The 20,371-nt window shown below is 34.8% G+C and overlaps 2 protein-coding genes across 2 annotated transcripts; one reads left to right on the forward strand and one right to left on the reverse strand.

Moving 5' to 3' along the window:
• The first annotated feature begins 1,633 nt into the window (after nt 1-1,633).
• Nucleotides 1,634-3,692, forward strand: LOC147539057 (seed dormancy control protein). Its single transcript, XM_086644512.1, has 4 exons — nt 1,634-1,753; nt 1,849-1,961; nt 2,077-2,641; nt 3,352-3,692. Exons 1-4 carry the CDS (start codon nt 1,725-1,727, stop codon nt 3,515-3,517), a joined length of 873 nt encoding a protein of 290 aa, XP_086500638.1. The 5' UTR covers nt 1,634-1,724; the 3' UTR covers nt 3,518-3,692.
• Nucleotides 3,628-20,320, reverse strand: LOC147539058 (beta-glucosidase 12-like). The gene is made up of 13 exons (XM_086644508.1): nt 19,935-20,320; nt 16,824-16,893; nt 15,039-15,097; nt 14,687-14,762; nt 11,177-11,254; nt 9,162-9,249; nt 6,343-6,595; nt 5,618-5,736; nt 5,302-5,522; nt 4,847-4,878; nt 4,654-4,756; nt 4,290-4,398; nt 3,628-4,012 (listed from the first exon to the last, which is right to left on the reverse strand). Exons 1-13 carry the CDS (start codon nt 20,133-20,135, stop codon nt 3,844-3,846), a joined length of 1,578 nt encoding a protein of 525 aa, XP_086500634.1. The 5' UTR covers nt 20,136-20,320; the 3' UTR covers nt 3,628-3,843.
• Nucleotides 20,321-20,371: the final 51 nt, after the last annotated feature.

Here is a 20,371-nt window from a genome sequence, read left to right on the forward strand (position 1 = left end):
AGGTCTATTTGAGCCCGTTTTGTAACCTGAGCCCTACACTGGTTAGGAACACGAAGAAGAGAGATAGAGCCAAGTAATTCCCGAGGCGAAGGCCAGATACAGCCAAAAATCCGATTTGTTGGAGGCTTTGTCAGTGTCAAAAGATACATTCTCATCAAATATGACCATCTACGAAATGACCATCGACCTGTGGCTATCATCCAGACGGATGCCTTACCACCGCATCATCTCGACCAAGCATTGCTGCAACTCACCATACCTATATAAGGATAATAGGTTTGCCCTACATGGAATCGAAAGTCATCTTCTAAACTCAAACTTTAGTCTTGCAATTTGGTCTGATTATTGAAACAATCTTCATTTCTACCCGGTTGTCAAAAGCCCCAGGAATCTAGATACTTTGTAGGTTTAATCCCTATTTTGACCTGACAACATTACCAACTAGTTCCTCAGTTAACTCAAACTTATTGCATACCTTTTAGCCAAAAGCTCAGGATGTTACAGTTGCAACTCTAACAAAAAACAATTAAGTGTTGCAAAAAGTGTTATATTAGTTCTGAATTTAAACATTTTTCGAGAAAAATCGAGAAGGCAATTTTGTTGCAGATAATACTACCGATTTTCTTCCTAGTATGATTGTTGCTATCTGCGACATAATTTAGTATCAGTTATTGCAAGTACTAAATTATTGCGGCTTCATATTTTAATCCCAAAAGAAAATTTCCTCTAAAAGCCAATTTATCATAGTGGTAGCAACATTATCTTAAAATTGTAATACCACTTCAGCAATTGAGAGAAGGGAAAGCAGTTGTAACATGTATTATGTTGGAATCTATACCTCCATCTGCAGCATTTATTGCAATTTTGATAAGGTTTCGATTGTCCAAACTATTTGAGGAACGCACCGTGCGTTTTTCTCGTCGAGCTCTTGAATTTCAAACTATGGTCTGCTCAAAGCCGAATCCATATGAATAAGATATTAACTTTTGAAATTTGGACATAAATATGGGAAGATGTGAACTAGCTAAAGAGAGTCCCACATCACATAATTAAAAGGAATGTAAAGGATTTATAAATAACGTTCTCTCGACTAGAGTATGAACGAAGTAATGATTCAATGTTTTAGTGGCGTGGGTGCAATAGGGCGCTTTAGTGGTGCACTTTGCACTTACACGTTGAAGATGACCTCCTAGAAATCTCAATTCTAGGACTCATTGTTACTCTTCCTTTGTTTTTCATGGTGGGGCTAATAATATTTGGGAATGAAAAAGGCGAGCCATCAGTATTAAGAAGCTATCATATCTGAAAATCTGAATACGAGACATAGAAGATTTTTTAAATCACGGAGGCACAAGCATCATTTCACACATTTCAGAAATTGGGTCTTTGTGAAGTCTGAAATAAGTGGTGTCTTTTTCAAGCGTGCAGAAAAACACTCAAATCAACTAAATTTTCAGATTTTCTTAAAATAAACATTCTGAAACCCCGTTCAGATTAAAATCTCAAAAAAAAAAAAAAAATTGAAATAAGTGGCTCCACAAAAGATCTCCTAAAATTTTCCTATGTGGTATTGTGGTGTGATTTGGTAATTGACTAACTGCCCTATAAGTATTTCCACATCTTAGTTTGTCATGGATAATTAGTTCACTCGTTTTCTGCAAAATTAGGGAAGCTAAGAGAAAGCAGAGAGAGAGAGAGAGAGAGAGAGAGAGAAAAAGAGAGCAATGGCATGGTTTTGGTCCCAACCTAATCTGTAAGACTTTCTTATTTCTCTCTCTCTCCTCTCCATAAACATAAAGATTTCGATTTCTTGAACTGAAACAAACCTTTTCATTATTAATTTTACAGGAAAATCTTGGAAGACAAAGAATCAAATAATCAAAAAGAAGAACAGAAGAATCATGAAGAACAAGATCAAATCACAGAGCATTCAATAAATTGCATTAACCTCTATAAACGAGGTAAAAAATTCAATCTTTTCATAAATTCAATACCCAAATCTGTTGAAAAAAATTAACAAAACCCATTTTTAATTCATACCCAAATCTTAATTTCTTATTCTTAATCAATTATCAGGAGGAGGAGGAGGAAGAGGAGAAACAGGGCAATGGAAGCAAGAACAGAGATTAAGGGCATCAAGAATGGAGCTTCATCTTGCTGAAGAAATATTACTTGAAGATTTAATTCAAGAACAATTAAGTCGATTCGATGCTTATTATAGTAGATCAATCGGTTCAAATCGACAACTCAAAGACATTTCTCAAATCTTAATGCCTAAATTCAGACACCCACTTGAAATGTCTAGTCTTGCTTGGTTTGGAAATTGGCGTCCTTCAGCCATTCTCTCTCTCCTTCATTCTTTGATATTTTTTCGATCTTCATCGCCATCATCTTCTTCTTCGTCGATTAAAGGAGAAAGGGTAATGTCCCAATTGATTCGAGAAACTCGGGTCGAAGAGGCTGTTCTTGATGAAGAAATGGCTGAGATTCAATCTAATTGTATTCTTCATCTTCCATTCTTTTCATCAACTACTCTGTTACAAACACAGTCGACCGATTCAACTCGGTTTTCTGATTTGGCTTCTGTTAGTTCTGAGTTTGCAAAAATCGACCGAGTCCTCACTCGTGCACAAAAACTCAGGTATTAATTTCTATCTTTAGTCGTTACTCGTTAAGTTAGTTACACGCAAATTACGATAAGAACCAGAATACCTAGAACCGGAAATGGCAAGGAACCAGAGATGTTGGAACCCGATTAGTCGAAAGGCATGAAATAATGCAATTGGGAATGTGAAATTGGCAGAATCCATTCTGGTTCTGATTGGGTGTCTGAGTATTTGGGTTCTTATTTCTTTTATGAGCTTAATGTGGGATAATGCTAATCTATCTTCATGTTAGGTTACTAGGAGTCATTCGGGTAGTGATCCTCGACCTGAGTGTGCAAGAGTTTTGGAGTAAGGATCGAATAAAAAAGCAGTAGCTATATTATCGGGTTAATTAGGGCATACTATAGCCTATAGGCCTAACTCTCTTTGAAACTGACTTAGCATGTAAAGAGTTGTCCGACAAATATATACTTTACAAACCGTAATGTACATGAGATGTGCCGAGGTCAGATGGACACTGACACTCCTCTACCTGGATCTAGAATTATAAAGTCGGGCCTTATCGTGAAACGCAAGCTCGGAGATTAGAGCCCGTTAGGTCAACTCTTGGTTTACAAGGAAAGGATTGCCCTTTGTCCATGTAGTGTACAACTCTAACTTGTTGTACGAGGGCTAATATAATGTTGTGTAATTTTCAAGCTCTGTTTGAGAAGAACTTAAAGTAGGTTGATGAATATGATTGTAGTTACAAGACATTAGAGCTAGTGGTGAAGAAGCTGTTGACTAGAGCACAAGCAGCAGCATTTTTGGTAGCATTCACCGGAATCCAAGATATGGTTCATGAGGTTGCAATATGTCGAAACCGACAAAAACGTCACATCTCAGTGACTGTGAAACCTTTCGGAATGTAAAAGAAACATTCATTAAATGCTTAATCAGCCTGCCGCAGGTACATAGACAATGTACAAGAAACAACTTCTGAATGAACGAAAATTTCGGTTAGTGTTAATTCAACATCTTGTTTGATACTGAATTTCAATATATATAGAAGAAGCAATAAGAATTCAGATGTGTCATTCGAAGAAAGAACACCTTGTGATGAATCATTGAGGTCAATCAAACTAAACCACAAGCAACATACCTTAGTTTACCACAAAATGATTTTGAACTTATAATTGTTACGAAATGTTTATGTATTATAATCATATAGCTCCCAATGATCCATATATATGTGAATTTATTGGGAGAGAAATTTAGTAAACCATTTCATAGAAGCTTTTGGGTATCGTTTGAGGGAGTCTTTATAGTCAATGTAGCAAAGTCCAAATCTAACAGTATACCCATTACTCCATTCGAAATTGTCCATTAATGACCACGCAAAATATCCTCTTACATCCGCTCCAAGCCTATAAATACATCCAAAAGACAGAAAAATAAAGATTAAAAACACCAATGATTGGATTTCGGAGTTTAATTTTATTTTGCAATAAACCCTCGGTCCACTTTTATTTTGACGCGGGGACATCATTGGACCATTTATAAGCCGATTGACCTTTCACATATACATATTTTGCCCATCGGAAAAATGTGAATATCATGCATCAAATTCTTGGTATAAAACAGAATAACATTACTTAAATATTCAAACACAAACTACTCGAAGACATATGGAAATGGACTGACCTGATTGCATTTCGAACTTGAGTAATATGCTCTGAGTAGTATCTAACCCTGGCTTCATCATTGAGAGCTTTTTCCATAGGAAGCTCATTATTATCTAGCTCACAAGTTCCTAATGAAAGCCATATACAAAATAAGCATCTTGACATCTCAAAAATATTGACATAAACAAGTTATTCTTCTCTCTTTCTTTTGCTTTTCTCGTATTTCAATAAGGGTACGAGATATTCTCCTCGACATATAAGAAAATTACCAGTACTATTCATCAGATTCGACCGATATTAAAACTTTATGAAGTGTTAAGAGAAAAATTAGCCCTTAGATCATGGCATGTATAAGAATAATTATAAGCAATTTGATTGCTTACCGTTCTCGAGAATGTATATTTTGGGATTCTTATATTGTTTCTTTGCGTATAAAAGAAGTTCTTTTAATCCTTCTGGATATTCATACAACCACTTTACACCAGTCTGCAAAAATCGAAAGATATATATAGTTATACCATATCTTCGTATTTAACTGTATGAACTCAATCTCATTAAATTGTGATGATCACTTACGGTTGGTCCAATAGGAACTCCATCTTTCTCCACTAGTGTTGCCACAAATAAGATGAGAATTGTGTTAATAACATAATAGGTTATCCGAACTAGGCCCATACGAGACAGGTTAGAAAATTGCACTTGTTCCACATGGTCCAAACACACGTTTTAGACTCAAAAGTATGCCACACATGAGAGGGCATGTGAAAAAAGTCCCACATGAGAAAAAAAATTAATACTCCGTATTTTGTTTTTAATGAGTGTGATGAACACACACTTATAACAAGTCAAAACCTATAAAAACTGCAAACGTACGCGCTTAAGTGAATGCAGAGAAGGACTAGATCGTGAGCGAAAGTGGTGGTTTTACGACAAGATAACCTTCCTTCTAATCAAATACTCCAATTCCTTAAGAAAAAGTAACTAGTTCATGAAAGCTTAAGTGCATGGCTAAAAGGGGTGAAAAGACAAACCTGTTAAGTTAACATAAGAATCAAGAGAACATTTGATAGGCATGTCCTCATTGGATATAGGAAAACTTGAAGCATATCTAGCTGTGTAGTAGTTGATCCCAACAAAGTCAAAAGAACCTTTCACCATTTTCTTCTCTTCTTCGGTGAAAGTGGGTAACCTTTCTCTTACCAATGCCTTCATTATAAATGGATAATCTCCATATACTAATGGCTCCATATACCTAATTTAGGTTTTTCATAAATGTTAGGGAAAAAGTTTTAGTCTATCTATGAAGAGAGTTTCAGAAGAAAATAAAAATATAAGTTGGAAACGAACCATCCGATCGTGAAATCCAACATTCTATTGCAGGCTTGTTCACAATGATAAGAGTTTTGATCATATGGTACTGGCCAGTGGCATAGTAATGTCATTCCAATTTCTCCTTTTTGATTTTCCTGAAAAGTAGCTATTAGGTGAAGCATTCCCACAAAAACAAAAAGACAAGGTGACCGAATTTCGAAAATCAACAATACTATGATTAAGCCTCACTAAGTTTTGTTCTAGGTCATGTATAGGAAATAAACTAGTGTTATATTGAGGTTATGTGACTTTTAACCACTAACGTTCAAGTCGGATAGAGAGTATGGTTCTTAGTGAAGCCTCCTCGAGGTAGTTTAAAAAGTCTTGATAATTTCTTAGCTTGATCGTATTAAATTTTCTACCCAATTATTTAAATGGAAAAAAGAAGATGCCACTTGGGCGAGATTTTTGACCGAGCGTGGCTTGAGTGATGATATGGCATTGTCCGGAGTACAAAATGGGCATGCCACGTCTCCACTATGGCCGTGATCGGGCAAGAATTTCAGGCCAAACAGCACCGTTAAATGGAAGAAATTATGAACCTTGAACATCCAATGACTGGTCTTTGATTGCGGAGGGTATATCACAATGTACGTTTTTGAACGACAGATTGGGTGTTTGACCTTATGCATGAGAATAGTATACATATACATATATATATATAGGTTGTGTTATAAATTAATAATGGTCAAAGAAATCACCTGAAATTTTTGCTTGTAAAGAGCAACAGCAGCAGCATGAGAAAGGATGAGGTTATGGCTTACAATATAGGGTTCAGTTGCAGAATTACCAACATTACATTGATAATCTGATGTTGAACTTCTTCCTGGAGCTGAAATACCTTTTTCGTAACCTTGGTTAATGAATGTCCATGGTTCGTTTATGCTTATCCAGTGTTTTACTTTATCTCCAAATTCTTCGAAACAAACCTCTGCGTAATCTCTGAAATCATTCCTATCAACATGAAAATATAATACGAAATTATCAAGTAGCTAGTCATAATTCTAATTACTAATCGAAGATTAACTTAGAAAAAACTACACAAATAAAATATTCAAATTCTAAGACTGAAAAGCATGAAAGCATCGAGTTTGTTGTTTCGTTGGAACTAAGAAAAACCAAACCTATTGGAAGTGTGACAACCGTCGGCCCAACGGTCATAGAAACAGGTGTAATTGGAGTGTATTTCTTATGTCTTTTTTGTTTATCTAGAGTGTCACTCAAACCTCCACCTAGTTTCTCCGTCGGTACCTTCTCTATTCTGTAGAAATGTCTCCACCTTCTTTGTTAAGAAGCTGCTCACCCATGTACTATAAGGGAGTCGACCTTGTCGAGGCATATTCCATTCTTTATTCTTGTCGGATTTTGCAAATAAATTGGATCTTAAGTCATTGTCAAAACACACTGAAGTTAATACAAGTTTTTCATGGTATTTGAGCTCTAGAAAGCTTTTTTTTCTAACCTTCATCAGTGGTTGAATTAGCTACTAGGACTCCCACGTCTCCCTCTCAACCCACCCGAAACTAACTAGCTTCCTTACCCATCTTCAACATAACCAACTCTGTTTCTCACAAACTACAACACCTATTACTTCGTTTGAAAAGAAGTTTTTGAACTATTTCCACTGACCCAGTCTTCTATGTTGATGTGATACTCCTACATCACTCACGAGAGTGTCCGGAGCCTGAGAGATAGGTGAGCGCTCAAGTTTAGTAAGTGTCTAGGACTTTTGGTGGGCTCGTGGAACCTTCGCCAAGAACAAGAACCCGTACCTGTGGACTTGGGCCTGAGCTGTTTAAAGTGGGGACAATATGAATTCTAGATTTCACAATAGGAAGAAGAGAATAAACGGAATTCACTCAGATGCTTCTTTCTTCAGAATTCTAGATATACTAAAATATTTATGAAATCGGAATTGTGAACCAGACACACTTTTTTTTTTGTTGCAAGATATTCCAGACACATTTGGAATACTGATTTCAGAAGAGAATAAGAGAATGAGTAGTATAAAGAACGAAATGGCTTTGGGTTTGTTTATATATTAATCGAATAGGTACATGTGTCTTTTGGGGTTGAAGAGACACATCTTATCATTATGAGGACTTAAAACGGAATCTGATGGGCAGCTGCTTTATAGATCGTCGGATCTGGCTGAAATTCTCGGAGGAAACGCCCACCGTTAGATGGCTCTTCGTTGAGGTGGGTGACATCACTCACGAGAGTATCCGGAGTCTAAGTTATAGGCGTACGCTCAAGCTTGGTAAGTGTCGAGGCCTTTTGAGGGGGCTCGTGGATCCAGAAAAAAACTTTGTACCTGTGTGAGGTGTCTAAAGTGGCGATAATATCGACAACTTTTAGGGCTTGAGGTGTCACAAGTGTTTCAGAGCCGAGGACGACTCTTCGTTGAGGGTGGGGGAATTGTGCTAGTCCCACATCGCTCACGAGAGTATCCGAAGCCTGTGCTATAGGTGTATGCATAAACTTGATAAGTGTCGAGGCCTTTTGGGGGGCTCGTGGAGCATTCACGAAAAACAAAGCTCGATACCTATCTGAGGCGGGGACAATATCGACAACTGCTAGGGATTGGGTGTCACACTTGTCTAAGTGGTGGGAACAGATTTATTTTTGTTACCTTTGATTCAACTGAGTCAGATTCAAACATATCAACGACGCAGATGCAGACAATAACAAGAAATTAAACACTACCTTTGACCAAGGTAGGGTTTGTTTTTCTCTTGTAACCTGAACCTGACTCGTCTAATTCATCTAAAGCAAATGGATCTAAAATCAGCCCCAACTGGTCTCCACCGCGAGCAAGACATTATGAGACGAACAAAAATAAAAGGTCTAGAATCTAACTCAAGTCAATTCAAATTTGGATTCAGATCTCAAGTTTTACTTACGATAAAGACACAAACAGTATTCTAATCAAAGTCAAAATGTTCAAGAAATTTTAACTAATCTGTAGTCACTTAATATGTTCCTCCTCTCCGTCTCAACTTAAATCAGGTTTGTTTACTCTTCTCCCTCTAAATCTAGGAATACCAGTTTCTTTTTTTAAGTGAACTCAAGAGTCATTACATCATTACGTGGCATGGATATATTATGAATATATATTACAATAAGAAATATGAATTGGATAAGCTCAATGATTATCATCTAAAAGACATTTTGGGCCCCAAGAACCATATAAAAACCCTTAAGCAATCCTACGAGGCATGAGAGACCATTTATTCCTACTACCTTATTTATACTATGTTTAATAAAACATTGATTAGCACTTCCTTTAGAATTAATGGGACCTCCAGTATGCAGAATGGGTGTCCAACTACTAGACCAAATGATTTTAGACAGAAATACCAGTTATGATGTAATAATTTAGATGAAATTTAAATGAGGATTTTGAGCATCTTGTTAAACCATAACCATTGACCGTTTCACTATATGGTAACCCTAATGAGGTTAAGTAAAGATAAGACAATATGGCAATACAAAATGAAAGCGAAGGTTAAATTCTTACACAATCTTCCGACTTAGGAAACCTCCATACTCATCTTCTAGAGATTGCGGGACGTCCCAATGAAATAAGGTCACAAAAGGTTGTATTCCTACTTGACCAAAAGCGGAAAACTAAGTTATGATTAATCTTCATTTTGTCGATAAATCTTTGGAGCATGATATAGATCTTGAGGTACATTTAATAGGGTTCGACCCCCATCGCACCTTTGTCAAAAAAATATGATAGTATTTTGTTTCCACGTACTTAGATAAAAGGAAAAATTAATTTGGTCAATAAAGAACACCTAAGAGTTACGGGTTGTTTTAGAGTTTTCCTAGTAATGATAATATTCTGAACATGTGCAGAGGCAGAATCAGACTTTAATGTCAGAGTTGGCTAACGTAAAATAAAAACTTCATAACATAAAATTAAAGCTTGAGAACAGGCGACTACAAGAAATAATCCGAACAATTTTTTTCTATTAAATACATTCATGATGTGTTTGGTTGGAGGATTGCTAAGTAGGATTCCTATCAAAAGTGGGATTTGGTAGGAATCGTGAATCTTTGGTTTGTTCGGCTACCAAGAATCCTAGGACTCTTGAATCCTAAGGATTCCTGATTCCAAAATTTGTATTGGACCAAAATCCCACCCTACCCCCTAGGATTTGATAGGATTTTGGATTAATAAATCTAAATTTCAAACTTCAAATCAACGAAAAAATATTTCCTTCTACAAAATAATTATTTTAAATTTCAAAAATATTTTTCAAAAATCATTTTTTTCCGAAAATTATTTTTTCCCCCAAAAATCATTTTTTTCTTCAAAAAATCGTTTTTTCCCCAAAATCTGATTTTTTTTTCCCCCGAAAATCAATTCCTCCCCAAATAAGTCTTTTTCTAGAATGTCAAATTTTTTTTTCCAGAAAACAGATTTTCCCTTAAAAATTGTTTTTCTTCCAAATCCGTTTTTTTTTTACCGAAAATTTGTTTTTTTTTTCTCGAAAAATATTTTCCTGAAAAGTGAAATTTTATAAAAAAAAAAAAATTTGCTTGATAGAGACCGTGTTTTTCCAAGAAGAAAAAATGGTGCTCGAAAAAAAAAATTTTGTGAAAAAATATTTAAATAATAATAAATCATAGGATTCTTATTAGTTGCCAAACAAACCAAAAACTATTCCGTGGATTCATGATTCCGTCATCCAAACACACCATCATTTCATTAAGGAATCACCTAACACATTTAACAGTTCACTTTCGCAAATTTTTCCAAAATTTCAATGGTATATTTTTTGTTGTAATAAAAGAACCCATTAAAGATGCAATGGAGTTGCAATTTTCCACTCAAATGCCAATATAACTACATGAATATTAGTCGCATAAGTCCAAATTCTACTTAATATTGAAAACTAAAATCTTCGTACTAAGTGTATCAGTAAAAATGTGAATCCTAATACTCTCTTACAGGAAAAGAAAATATTAACACCTACCGAAGATGCATAATGAACAATTTTTATCGCTCAAAATAAATGCAACGCCAACTATCGGGCTAAGTGATGGTCTAAGTTAGGTAGTATCAGCTAAGTGAATATGAGGAAATAGTATCTTAGGATAATACAAAACGTTAGGTAAATAGGTAATGTATCATGGTAAATCGCATAACTAAGTGGTGGAACTTGACCAAAAATGTCAAATAAAACTCAAAAAGTAATTGAAATGAGTTCAACAAAAAAAAAAAAAAAAAGTAATTGAAATGGGTGAAGGGAATTGAACACATCCAAAACCAACTAGTTACTATTTTTTTTTTTTTTGAACTACCGACTAGCTTACTAGGCTGATCAAACTTCCCCATGGATTTTAGCATTTTCTCTTTATCAAAATAGTTCGGGACCTACGATTTTAGCATTTTCTCATTATCAGAAAAAAAAAAAAAAAAACATAGTTCGTGACCTACGATTTTGCTGAAAAGGAACATGACTCAAACATATTATAATGCACATATTCTCACCTATCAAATAAATAAATGTATACACTTACCATTTACGAGCAACTCACTAATGAAATTGTTGTAGTGTTCAATTCCATCTTTGTTTATTCCTCCTTTGCGTGATCCATCTGTTATATTTCTAGGGTTATCACAAGGACTTAATTACAAGATGCATTTCACTTTTTTTTGACAAATAAAACCTAGAGTTATATTCACTATATGATGTTTATTTCCCAAATGGCCCCCAATTTTGTGACCAGTTTCCTGCCTGGCCCCCTACTTTAGCAATAGTTTCCGTACGACCCCCTTTTTCCATTATCTTTAACATTCCGTTACTCTCTCTCCTCCATCTCATTTTCTCTCTCTGCCACATCATTTCAGCAAGCCACATCATCATCTTCACCAGCAATTTTTTTTTCTCTTTCTTCTCACTCTCTTTAAATTTTTTTTTTTTTTTAAATCCTCTCCTCTCTCTCTCTCTAAACTCCGGCGAAGGGGGTTTCCCTTCGCCGGAGGGTTGTTCATCACGAACAGACCCAGATCAGGGTTTGTTCGTGATGAACAGACCAGATCATGGTCTGTTCGTGATGTCTGTTCATCAGGAACAGACCCAGATTTGGGTATGTTCATCAGGAACAGACCCTGATCTGGGTATGTTCATCACGAACAGACCCTGATCTGGGTATGTTCATCACGAACAGACCCTGATATGGGTCTGTTCGTGATGAACAGCCCTCTGGCGAAGGGAATCCCCCTTCACTGAAGTTTAGAAAGAGAGAGGAGAGGATTTAAAAAAAAAAATTAGAGAAAAAAAAAATTGTAGGTCGTCGGTCGGCGACCTTGCTGGTGAAGGTGATGATGTGGCTTGCTGAAATAATGTGGCAGAGAGAGAAAATGAGATGGAGGAGAGAGAGAGTAACAGAATGTTAAAGATAACGGAAAAATGAGGCTATACGGAAATTATTGCTAAAGTAGGGGGTCAGGCAGTAAGCTGGTCACAAAGTTGTGGGCCATTTGCAGGGCCGGCCCTGACTTTTCGGTGGCCTGAAGCGAGGTCTGAAAATGTAGCCCCTTTTATCAAATTGTAAAACTTATAAATGTATTACATGAAAACCGTAAGTACCGCAAAATAGTTTCATCATATTTATATAACAAAATAGTTTTTTTGATAATTACAATCACTGAAATTTTGTCCTTCTTAAATTTTTCGATGCAAAGTCACTAATCAAGACTGTCAGCCATATCATTCTCAATAGATAATATAGCTAACTCGTTTAACCTTTCCTGTGACATAGTAGATCGAATATAAGACTTGATCAACTTCAACTTAGAAAAACTTCTTTTTGCGGAGGCAACAGTAAGTCAGTAACTAGTACTGTTAACATAATTCTATAAGAAACCATGTGTTCGGATAATGACCTTTCATATCTTTCAAAAAATGTAGCACTTCAATTGGTCTTTTGATCCCATTTGGTAAAAGACGTTTCAACACTTTAAGTTCAGAAAATAAGTTTAGTCCGACTATGTCATATGGCTCATTATGCTTGAAAAAGGTTTCAAGGCGACCACATGAATCTCTGAAATCACCATCAACTTGGGAGTTTAACTTTTTTAACTCAAACAGAAAACAAAATATTTCTTTGGACTACTGAAATTTAACAACTTACAACAGAAAATAATAGACTTTGTTTCTAGAAATGAAATAAACAGTCTGGTTTGACACTTTGGCTTGAAGAAAAGAAAAGATATTGTGATTTCATGATTTGGATATTTAAAAAACATTTTTGTTTCATAAGTCAAACAAATTGTTGGGCCCACCAGTCATTTAAAGATCGTCAAATTTGGTGGCCCTTTTTACTTAACATTTGTTAAATGGGGCACTTATAATTTTCTTAGAGAGTTGGACTTCTTTTATATTTCTTAAAGAAATTAATGTTTTGGTGGCCCCTAAATACCGGTGGCCCGAAGCGACGCTTTGTTCGCTTTGGTCCAGAGCCACCCCTGACGATTTGGAAAATAACCCTTAATACAACTTAAAGTACAACATAAGAATTAGATGAGCGTGCATCGGGTCCTGGGCCGGGAAACTAGCAAATGTGTCGTGGGGTGGATAATTTACCTTTGGCCCCATGTCATCCGGGTCTTTTTTTTTTCTTTTTCGTTAAAAGGGGTAATTTAGTCAAGTCTTCTACAAAAAGGAGAGAGCTCTCCTGATTTATGACTTTTTCCCTTTCTTTCCCACATTTAACTTTTCTATCTTTAAATCTCAACCCAAAATCTCATATTTTCCTTATTAAACTTCTCGCTATGTACCCACTAAAAAAAAGTTAATTAACCATTACTTTTACATTCGATAAATTTCATACTCCCCTCAATAACTTAATGTGTCCCATTATATATATACATTATAATGCTAATCTCATAACTATTTTGAATTTGGTTTTAGGCTCAATCATTTTCATTATTTTTTTAGGCCACCGTTTTGGGGAAAGCAAAACAGTTTCCGAGGTGTGAAGACTTGGTCAAAAATTGGTCAACTTTGTTTAACAATTTTATTTTGTAAGTTGTTAGAGGGAAATAAAAACCTCCACCTCACTTCCCTCCACCTCACCTCTCTCTCTCTCTCCACCTCACCTCTCTCTCTCTCCACCTCACCTTTCTCTCACCACCTCACTCTCTCTGCCACCTCACCTTCTCGCCACCTCATTGTCTTCTCCGGCAAAATTCGCCGGTCGGAAAATTCTGGCCGGCAACCTTCAAATATAAAAATAAAATAAAAAAATCTCTCTCCTCTCTCACTCAAAAACTTTTTTTTCTTCCTCTCTCTCTCTAGAGAGAGAGAGATGAAGTCTGTTCAAGGTCCGTTCATCTCTCTCTCTAGATCTAGAGAGAGGAGAAAAAAAAAAGAAAAAAGAGTTTTAGAGAGAAAGAAGAGAGAGCAAAAATTTTTTTTTTTTTTTTTTGGTTTAAAAGTCGACGGCCGGAAAAAATTTCTGCCCGGCGACCTTGTCGGAGAAGAGAGAGAGGTGAGGTGGTGAGAGAGAGGTGAGGTGGAAAATTTCCCCATAAAATATATTTCTCCGGAAAATTTTCAAAATTTTACATATTCTCTTTAAAATTTACACCCTAGAAACTATTTAGCTTTCCCCAAAGCGCTGGCCTTTTTTTATGGTTAAAAAATTGTATTGTAGATAGTGTTATCTACGAAGGAGGTGACTGGTATCGTTTATGTAATCCTCTCGTCCCTGATTATGTCTATATAGTTTGATGGATGTTCCTTCCATTTTTATTTAATTCTAGTTTTAGCGAATTCGATATCACTAATATTTTAACAATCAAAACAAAGCTCTGGTAAGAAAGAAAGTACAAGATATTTTAGTAAAAATAAAGTATAACATAGTACGATGTTTTAGTACGTTATCTATTACTAAAGTATACCACGTAGGTAATCAACTTGCCACAAATCAAATTTTCTAAAATTCAACCGTTGAGTTTAAATTAGCTAATGAACTATCTATTAGTAGAATCGTAATATTAATGAATTGATGAGAAAAACTTACAAGGCAATATCCTAGGCCACGAAATAGAAAATCTGTATGCATCAACTCCGATTTGCTTCATTATTTTCACATCTTCCTATTAGTACAAAAAAAAAAAAATTCTAAGCTTCAGCAGAAGGGAAATTTGATCTAAACTCGCTATAACTTTTTTTTGGTGAAAAAAGATCATCTAATTTCTTTTAGTCTTCAGCTCCTTAAATATTTCCGTAATTTGCAACAATGTGCAAAATATTTGCAACAACTTGTAAAAGATTTTCAACAATTTGCGACAAGTTTGAATCAATGGTTTACTTTGTAGCGGTGATAATATGATCGGGAAAACAAAACTAATAGGAATCCATAAATGACTTACTTTATAACGGTGATAGGAATCAATGGCTATATCTCCGTTGCTTTGATCATCAATTCTCTCTTTGTACGATAAAATTACATTATTAGTTAGTTAATGAAATATAGAGTAACAACTAATAATGATATATTTAGGGATGTACGCGCTACTTTTAACGAGAAAAGAAAAAAAAGCATAATTTAAGCAAAAGAATTTTTATAGAACTATAGGAGCCAGGGAATCGTGATGGTCAAGAGCATCTCCAATGCAACACACTCAACTTGAAAAACTCATTTTGACACATAATTACTTGAGTTTTTAACAAAAAAACATTCTCCAATGCAACACTCTAACTAGAATCTCAATATGATGCAGCAACAATAAATATTGAGATACTCAAAAGAAAATAAGAAACAAGAGTAAATGTAAAGTGAATGTTGAGTTTTTTTGAGTGATGCATTGGAGAAGTATTTTGAATTGGGAATCTCAATAGCGTCAACTATGAAAGAGAATCTCAATTCATACTTGACACATTGGATCAGTTGAGTTTTTGTTGAGTGTTGCATGCTCTAACATAAGAGTCGACTTCGTACAGCCAAGTTCGCACAACAGAAATGATTAGGTATTAGTGAGACACTTTTTATCAACTGAATTCCGTTTGAGTTAACAGTTTGTTGGATAAATTTTAATCAAGTCCAGTCCATATCCCAAGACCCCGATGAATTAGAGGTATTTTTTGTTGTAAAAACCAATTTTACTTTTCTCTTTTCATAACATAATATGAAGCGTCATAATATCATATGAAAGTTCATGAAGTATTAGTCTTTTTGATATGGAGTACGATGGTCATTACGAGATAATGACTTAAAGACCAACATAAGAGGCTTAAAAGCCCAACTAACATATTTTATTTAAAATCTAACTTCAATAAATTTTATATTTGCACTTTCAGAAGTCGAACCTGGAACCTTTAAGTTACTGGGTGAGCATCCATCCACTACATCAAAAGATGGTGGGCGTCATAATGTATTATGAAAATGTTTGTAAAGAACTGTTTGTAAGAATTATGACTTTCATAGTTTCATATGCTACTCTTGTCTAGCATCCATTATATTTTCGAAGTTTTCATATTGGTAGAGTTGATTTATAATGTTTTATGTTCATAACGTATAAAGAACTGTCGTACAATTATATTTTTTTCATGATTAACAAAAATAAAATCAAATATAGAAGTTATAATTCGATCATATTACAATATGAAAATACATATCACAGTATGTAAAATCATATTAGAATGTGTAAAATCATATTACAAAGTCTTATTACAATATGTAAATATGTAAAAGCAATTATTACAATATGTTATGTTCTTCTGCGTGTCTTTTTCCTCATTTTGTTCTCTTTTGATGTCATTTTGTTCTCCTTTCGTCTTTTAATTTGTTCTCTTTTCATATGTTTGCTTTTTGTAATGTCAAATCGATCTACATGAATTTGATTTCATCAGTCCAATCAAATATGTGAAAGAAATGAATCTTCTTCATGCATTATTATTAAGTGGTGAAATACTGTAGTTATTAAGTGGTTTCATGAGTCTGAAATGTATAAATCATTTTGGTCTTGCAATCATGATGGTTATATACTGCATTACTGCTCTAAAATTGTCAAAATTTGATGTGGTTTCTATTGCCGTTTAAATACTTCATTTATTTATTTAAGTAGGGAATATTGACAAATAAATCCACATTTTTCTTTGTTGTCCACCAAAATTAGATGAGAGAAAAAATAAATTAGTGTAGGGTAGTGGGTTACCAGGATATTTATGTGTAAAAGTGTCCCAAATGCTTTTTCCTTTCCCTACCTCTGTAGTTCCTCCTTCTACCTACATTCAGTTAAAAAGAATATACTTATGAGTTTAAAAATGGTCGGGGCTTTGGGGAATAAAGAAAATTCTCCGGGGAATAAATTCTCAAGGGAATCCAGAGTTTTTTGAAAGTTCTCCGGGAAATAAATTTTGGTGGCCAATACGTGGACAACTATTTTTTTTATATAGACAACTATTTTCGGGCCCGGTGCGAGTCAATTATGTTTGACTTAGTTGACTTTGATTTAATAAAGGGACAACTCCATAAAGTCTTATATACTAACAGTTACTAACTTGTAGACCATTAACAAAATAATAGTTCAAAATTGAAAACCTAAGTTGTCTTCTTGTTCATCATCTTCTTCATCATCTTCTTCTTCTTCCTTCTTCTTAGTCTTATTCTTATTCTTGTACTGCTACTAAAAGTAAACTATAGTTTCTACCACTTCCTTTTGTTTTTTATCAAACCCTAGATGAATGAAGAAGATAAAACTCATCAATCTCTACTTCTTTATTTTTTAGTAAACTATAGTTTCTACCACTTCTCTTTGTTTTTTAGTAAACTATAGTTTCTACTACTTCCCTTTGTTTTTTATCAAACCCTGGATGGGTTTTAATCAAACCCTACATTGATGAGGTAAAACTCTAACTTTTCTATTTTTTTTTGTATTTTTGTTTGGGTAGTTTGAAAGAATACAAAATGATTTCAAGGCAAAAAATCGAAGTGAAGAAGAAATTCCCAGAATTTCGTGGTAAATCTACGAAAATATGCTAGATTTTCGTGGCAAGTTTCCTTCTGTCTTGCCAAATTTTCTTAGGAAATCTACGAAATTGGCAAGTCAGGTTTTTTTTTAACAAAAACTCGGAAATTAAGATCTCTCGTGTTTTGTCGATTTTCTACGAAGCACGATCAACTCTACTTGTTTGTAAAAAAATCTAGGATTTTGAAAATTTTGATTTCTAGATTTTAGATCTGATCTTTGTGGTTAGGAATATCCTTCAACAATTCCCTTCCCTTTGTTTGATGTCATAATCTTCTCCAAAAAAACTCTCTCCAGAATTTTGGGTTGATGATGAAGATGAAGTAGTAGAAGAAGACCAAACTTACTAGGGTTTATGGGAAAAGAGGGAGGTGTTAAAATAATACATCTAATTCTAGGAGGACTTGAGTGAAAATAATAGAGAGTTGTCCCCTTAGAAACTGGTGTCCATATAAAAAAAAATTAATTATTTTAGTTGTCCACATAAGATAGTTGTCCATATAAGAAAAACAGTTGTTCACGTATTGGCCACCTAAATTTTTATGGGAAATACAGAATACATTTTTTTTAAAGTTCTCCTCCATCTCATCTGTTCTCTCTGCCACTTCATCTTCTCGCCACCTCATCTTCTCGCCACCTCATCATCTTCTCCTGCGAAAGTCGCCGGTCGGAACCAATTTTCCGGCCGGCGACCTTTAAACATAAAAAAAAAATTTCTCTCTCCAATTTTTTTTCCTTTCCTCTCTCTCTCTCTCTAGATCTGTTCTAGAGAGAGAGATACAAGGAAAAAAAAAAATTGGAAAGAGAGAGGAGAGAGAAAAAAAGTTAATTTAAATTAATTAATTTATTTTTTTATATTTGAAGGTTGCCGGCTGGCGACCTTCGCCGGAGAAGATGATGAGATGGTGTGAAGATGAGATGGTGGTAGAGAGAGGTGATGAGATGGAGAAGAACTCCCAAAAATTAGAAGTCCCTTAGCAATAAAAAGAAACATAAAAGTCAATCTTATTTGACTAATTTTAAGAAAAGTTTTTATTCCCCAGAGAATTTTCTTTATTCCCCAAAGTCGCGGCCTTAAAAATTTAGGGAGATGCTAGAGTGCCCAGTTTTTAGCCCATTAAATTGCCCAGCTGATGTGGAATCACTAAAAGACATGGGTTTTTCAAAGTTTGACTACGGTGGGGACCGCTTTTATTTCTAAATAAGGAAAGTTGGGCATTTTAATGGGCAAAATTGCTGGGCACTCTATCATTTCCCAAAAATTTATTTACTAGTTTCATGTGGAACTCATGTCAGTCACAGTACAATGATTTTGCTTTCCACTCATTTCTTCTTCTTTTTCTCCTAACATATCAAACAATGTTTTTTAATTATTGAAATGTTATACTGACATTTGTTTAGAGTGTGTTGTTTGTTTTATTTAAGTCCACAACATCCCACTTTTTATTTTTAACTTAGACTTGCTATTTTTTTATTGAATCTTGTAAACCTTTTTTTCCGTAGGTAAATACATATTTCTTGAGGTGCTAAGTTAGCTTCAGCTGACCTCCCTACTTTGTCTCTCTGGTTGAAGCAGGCTTGGGAGTGAAACTATTGTGGATCCACCCATGCATCTGCTTTCTTCGAAGCAAAAACAGAACACAACTCAAGTTGCCAAGATCGTTTCCTCAAACGTCTCTACTGTTAGGTTATTGTGTCTCCTGGTGTTCTAAGCGGAATCTCAGACATCTAATGTCTAACACTAGTATCCTCATGATCTCATGCATAAACCAATAATGTAACTAAATTAGTTAAGAGCTTACTTTAATCGCTATTTTTCTCATGCATAAACTAATAATGTAACACAACAAACCACATAAAAAGCACTCTAATTTTTTTATTCCGAAACATTGTTCTTAGTTATTATTGAAACGCCTTTAGGTTGGACTACTTCAATGAAAAAAAAGCATTGAATTTCAATAGGAATATTTTGGTAGGTAGGAAATACATTTGCTCAATTACTTTATTTTTTTATTTTACTCTTTAGGTTGACATCTTAGTTTTAGTAACCATTTGTATTTAGTCATGTTAACAAACAAAATGAGTGAAAACCTTGCGGTAAGAATATGATCTTTCTCCTAAGACTCCTAGTGATCAATCAACCCTCTGCTTAAGAGGCATATGATGGCAAGAATCAAAGAAATAAATGGAAATTCTCAAGAATGTATGAAAATCATTTTCTTACACATTTTTCAAACGAAATATATATAGTGAGAGAGGGAGGGAGAGAGAGAGAGAGAGAGAGAGAGAGAGAGGAACCTGATAAGCAGAAGAGGCAACACCAAAAATAAAATCAGGAGGAAAGCTTTGCCTCCCCAATACTTCTTCTTCTTCTTCTTCTTTAAGTTCTATATGTTGATGATTTTTGGATTTAGGTTTATCCTTTGTGGATCTGCTAGAGAGAGCAACTTCAGTGAAGAAGTCCAGAGCAGTTGAACCAATTGAGACTACTGCTCCCATTAGAAATCAAGAGTGGGTTTCTCTCTCCCTCTCTCTATTTCTCTCTTCTCTCTATCTAAATTAATATAGAGAGTTTAGGCTGTGGGAATCTTATAGGTTGGAATTATTAGTTGGATTAAGGGTAGGCTTACAAAAAAGAAAATTTTAAAGAATTTTATGTTTAAATGACTTGGCAAGTTCCCTTTAGAAGTTTGAACAAAGATAGAAAACCCATAAAAGTACCGGTCCATATTCAG

This window comes from Eschscholzia californica, unplaced genomic scaffold (genome assembly GCF_041429995.1).
Source record: "Eschscholzia californica isolate CP2 unplaced genomic scaffold, dmEscCali1.0.p SCAF_5, whole genome shotgun sequence".
NCBI lineage: Eukaryota > Viridiplantae > Streptophyta > Magnoliopsida > Ranunculales > Papaveraceae > Eschscholzia > Eschscholzia californica.

Excerpts from the sequence above, each read along its gene's own strand:
- LOC147539058 (XM_086644508.1), bottom strand. The coding sequence starts at position 20,135 with ATGGGAGCAGTAGTCTCAATTGGTTCAACTGCTCTGGACTTCTTCACT. Across the intron at positions 15,098-16,823 it reads TTTTACACATAAATATCCTG|AGAGAATTGATGATCAAAGC; the intron begins GTAACCCACTAC and ends TATCGTACAAAG. Across the intron at positions 5,737-6,342 it reads TTTACAAGCAAAAATTTCAG|GAAAATCAAAAAGGAGAAAT; the intron begins GTGATTTCTTTG and ends GCTACTTTTCAG.
- LOC147539057 (XM_086644512.1), top strand. The coding sequence starts at position 1,725 with ATGGCATGGTTTTGGTCCCAACCTAATCT. Across the intron at positions 1,754-1,848 it reads TTTTGGTCCCAACCTAATCT|GAAAATCTTGGAAGACAAAG; the intron begins GTAAGACTTTCT and ends TTAATTTTACAG. Across the intron at positions 1,962-2,076 it reads CATTAACCTCTATAAACGAG|GAGGAGGAGGAGGAAGAGGA; the intron begins GTAAAAAATTCA and ends ATCAATTATCAG.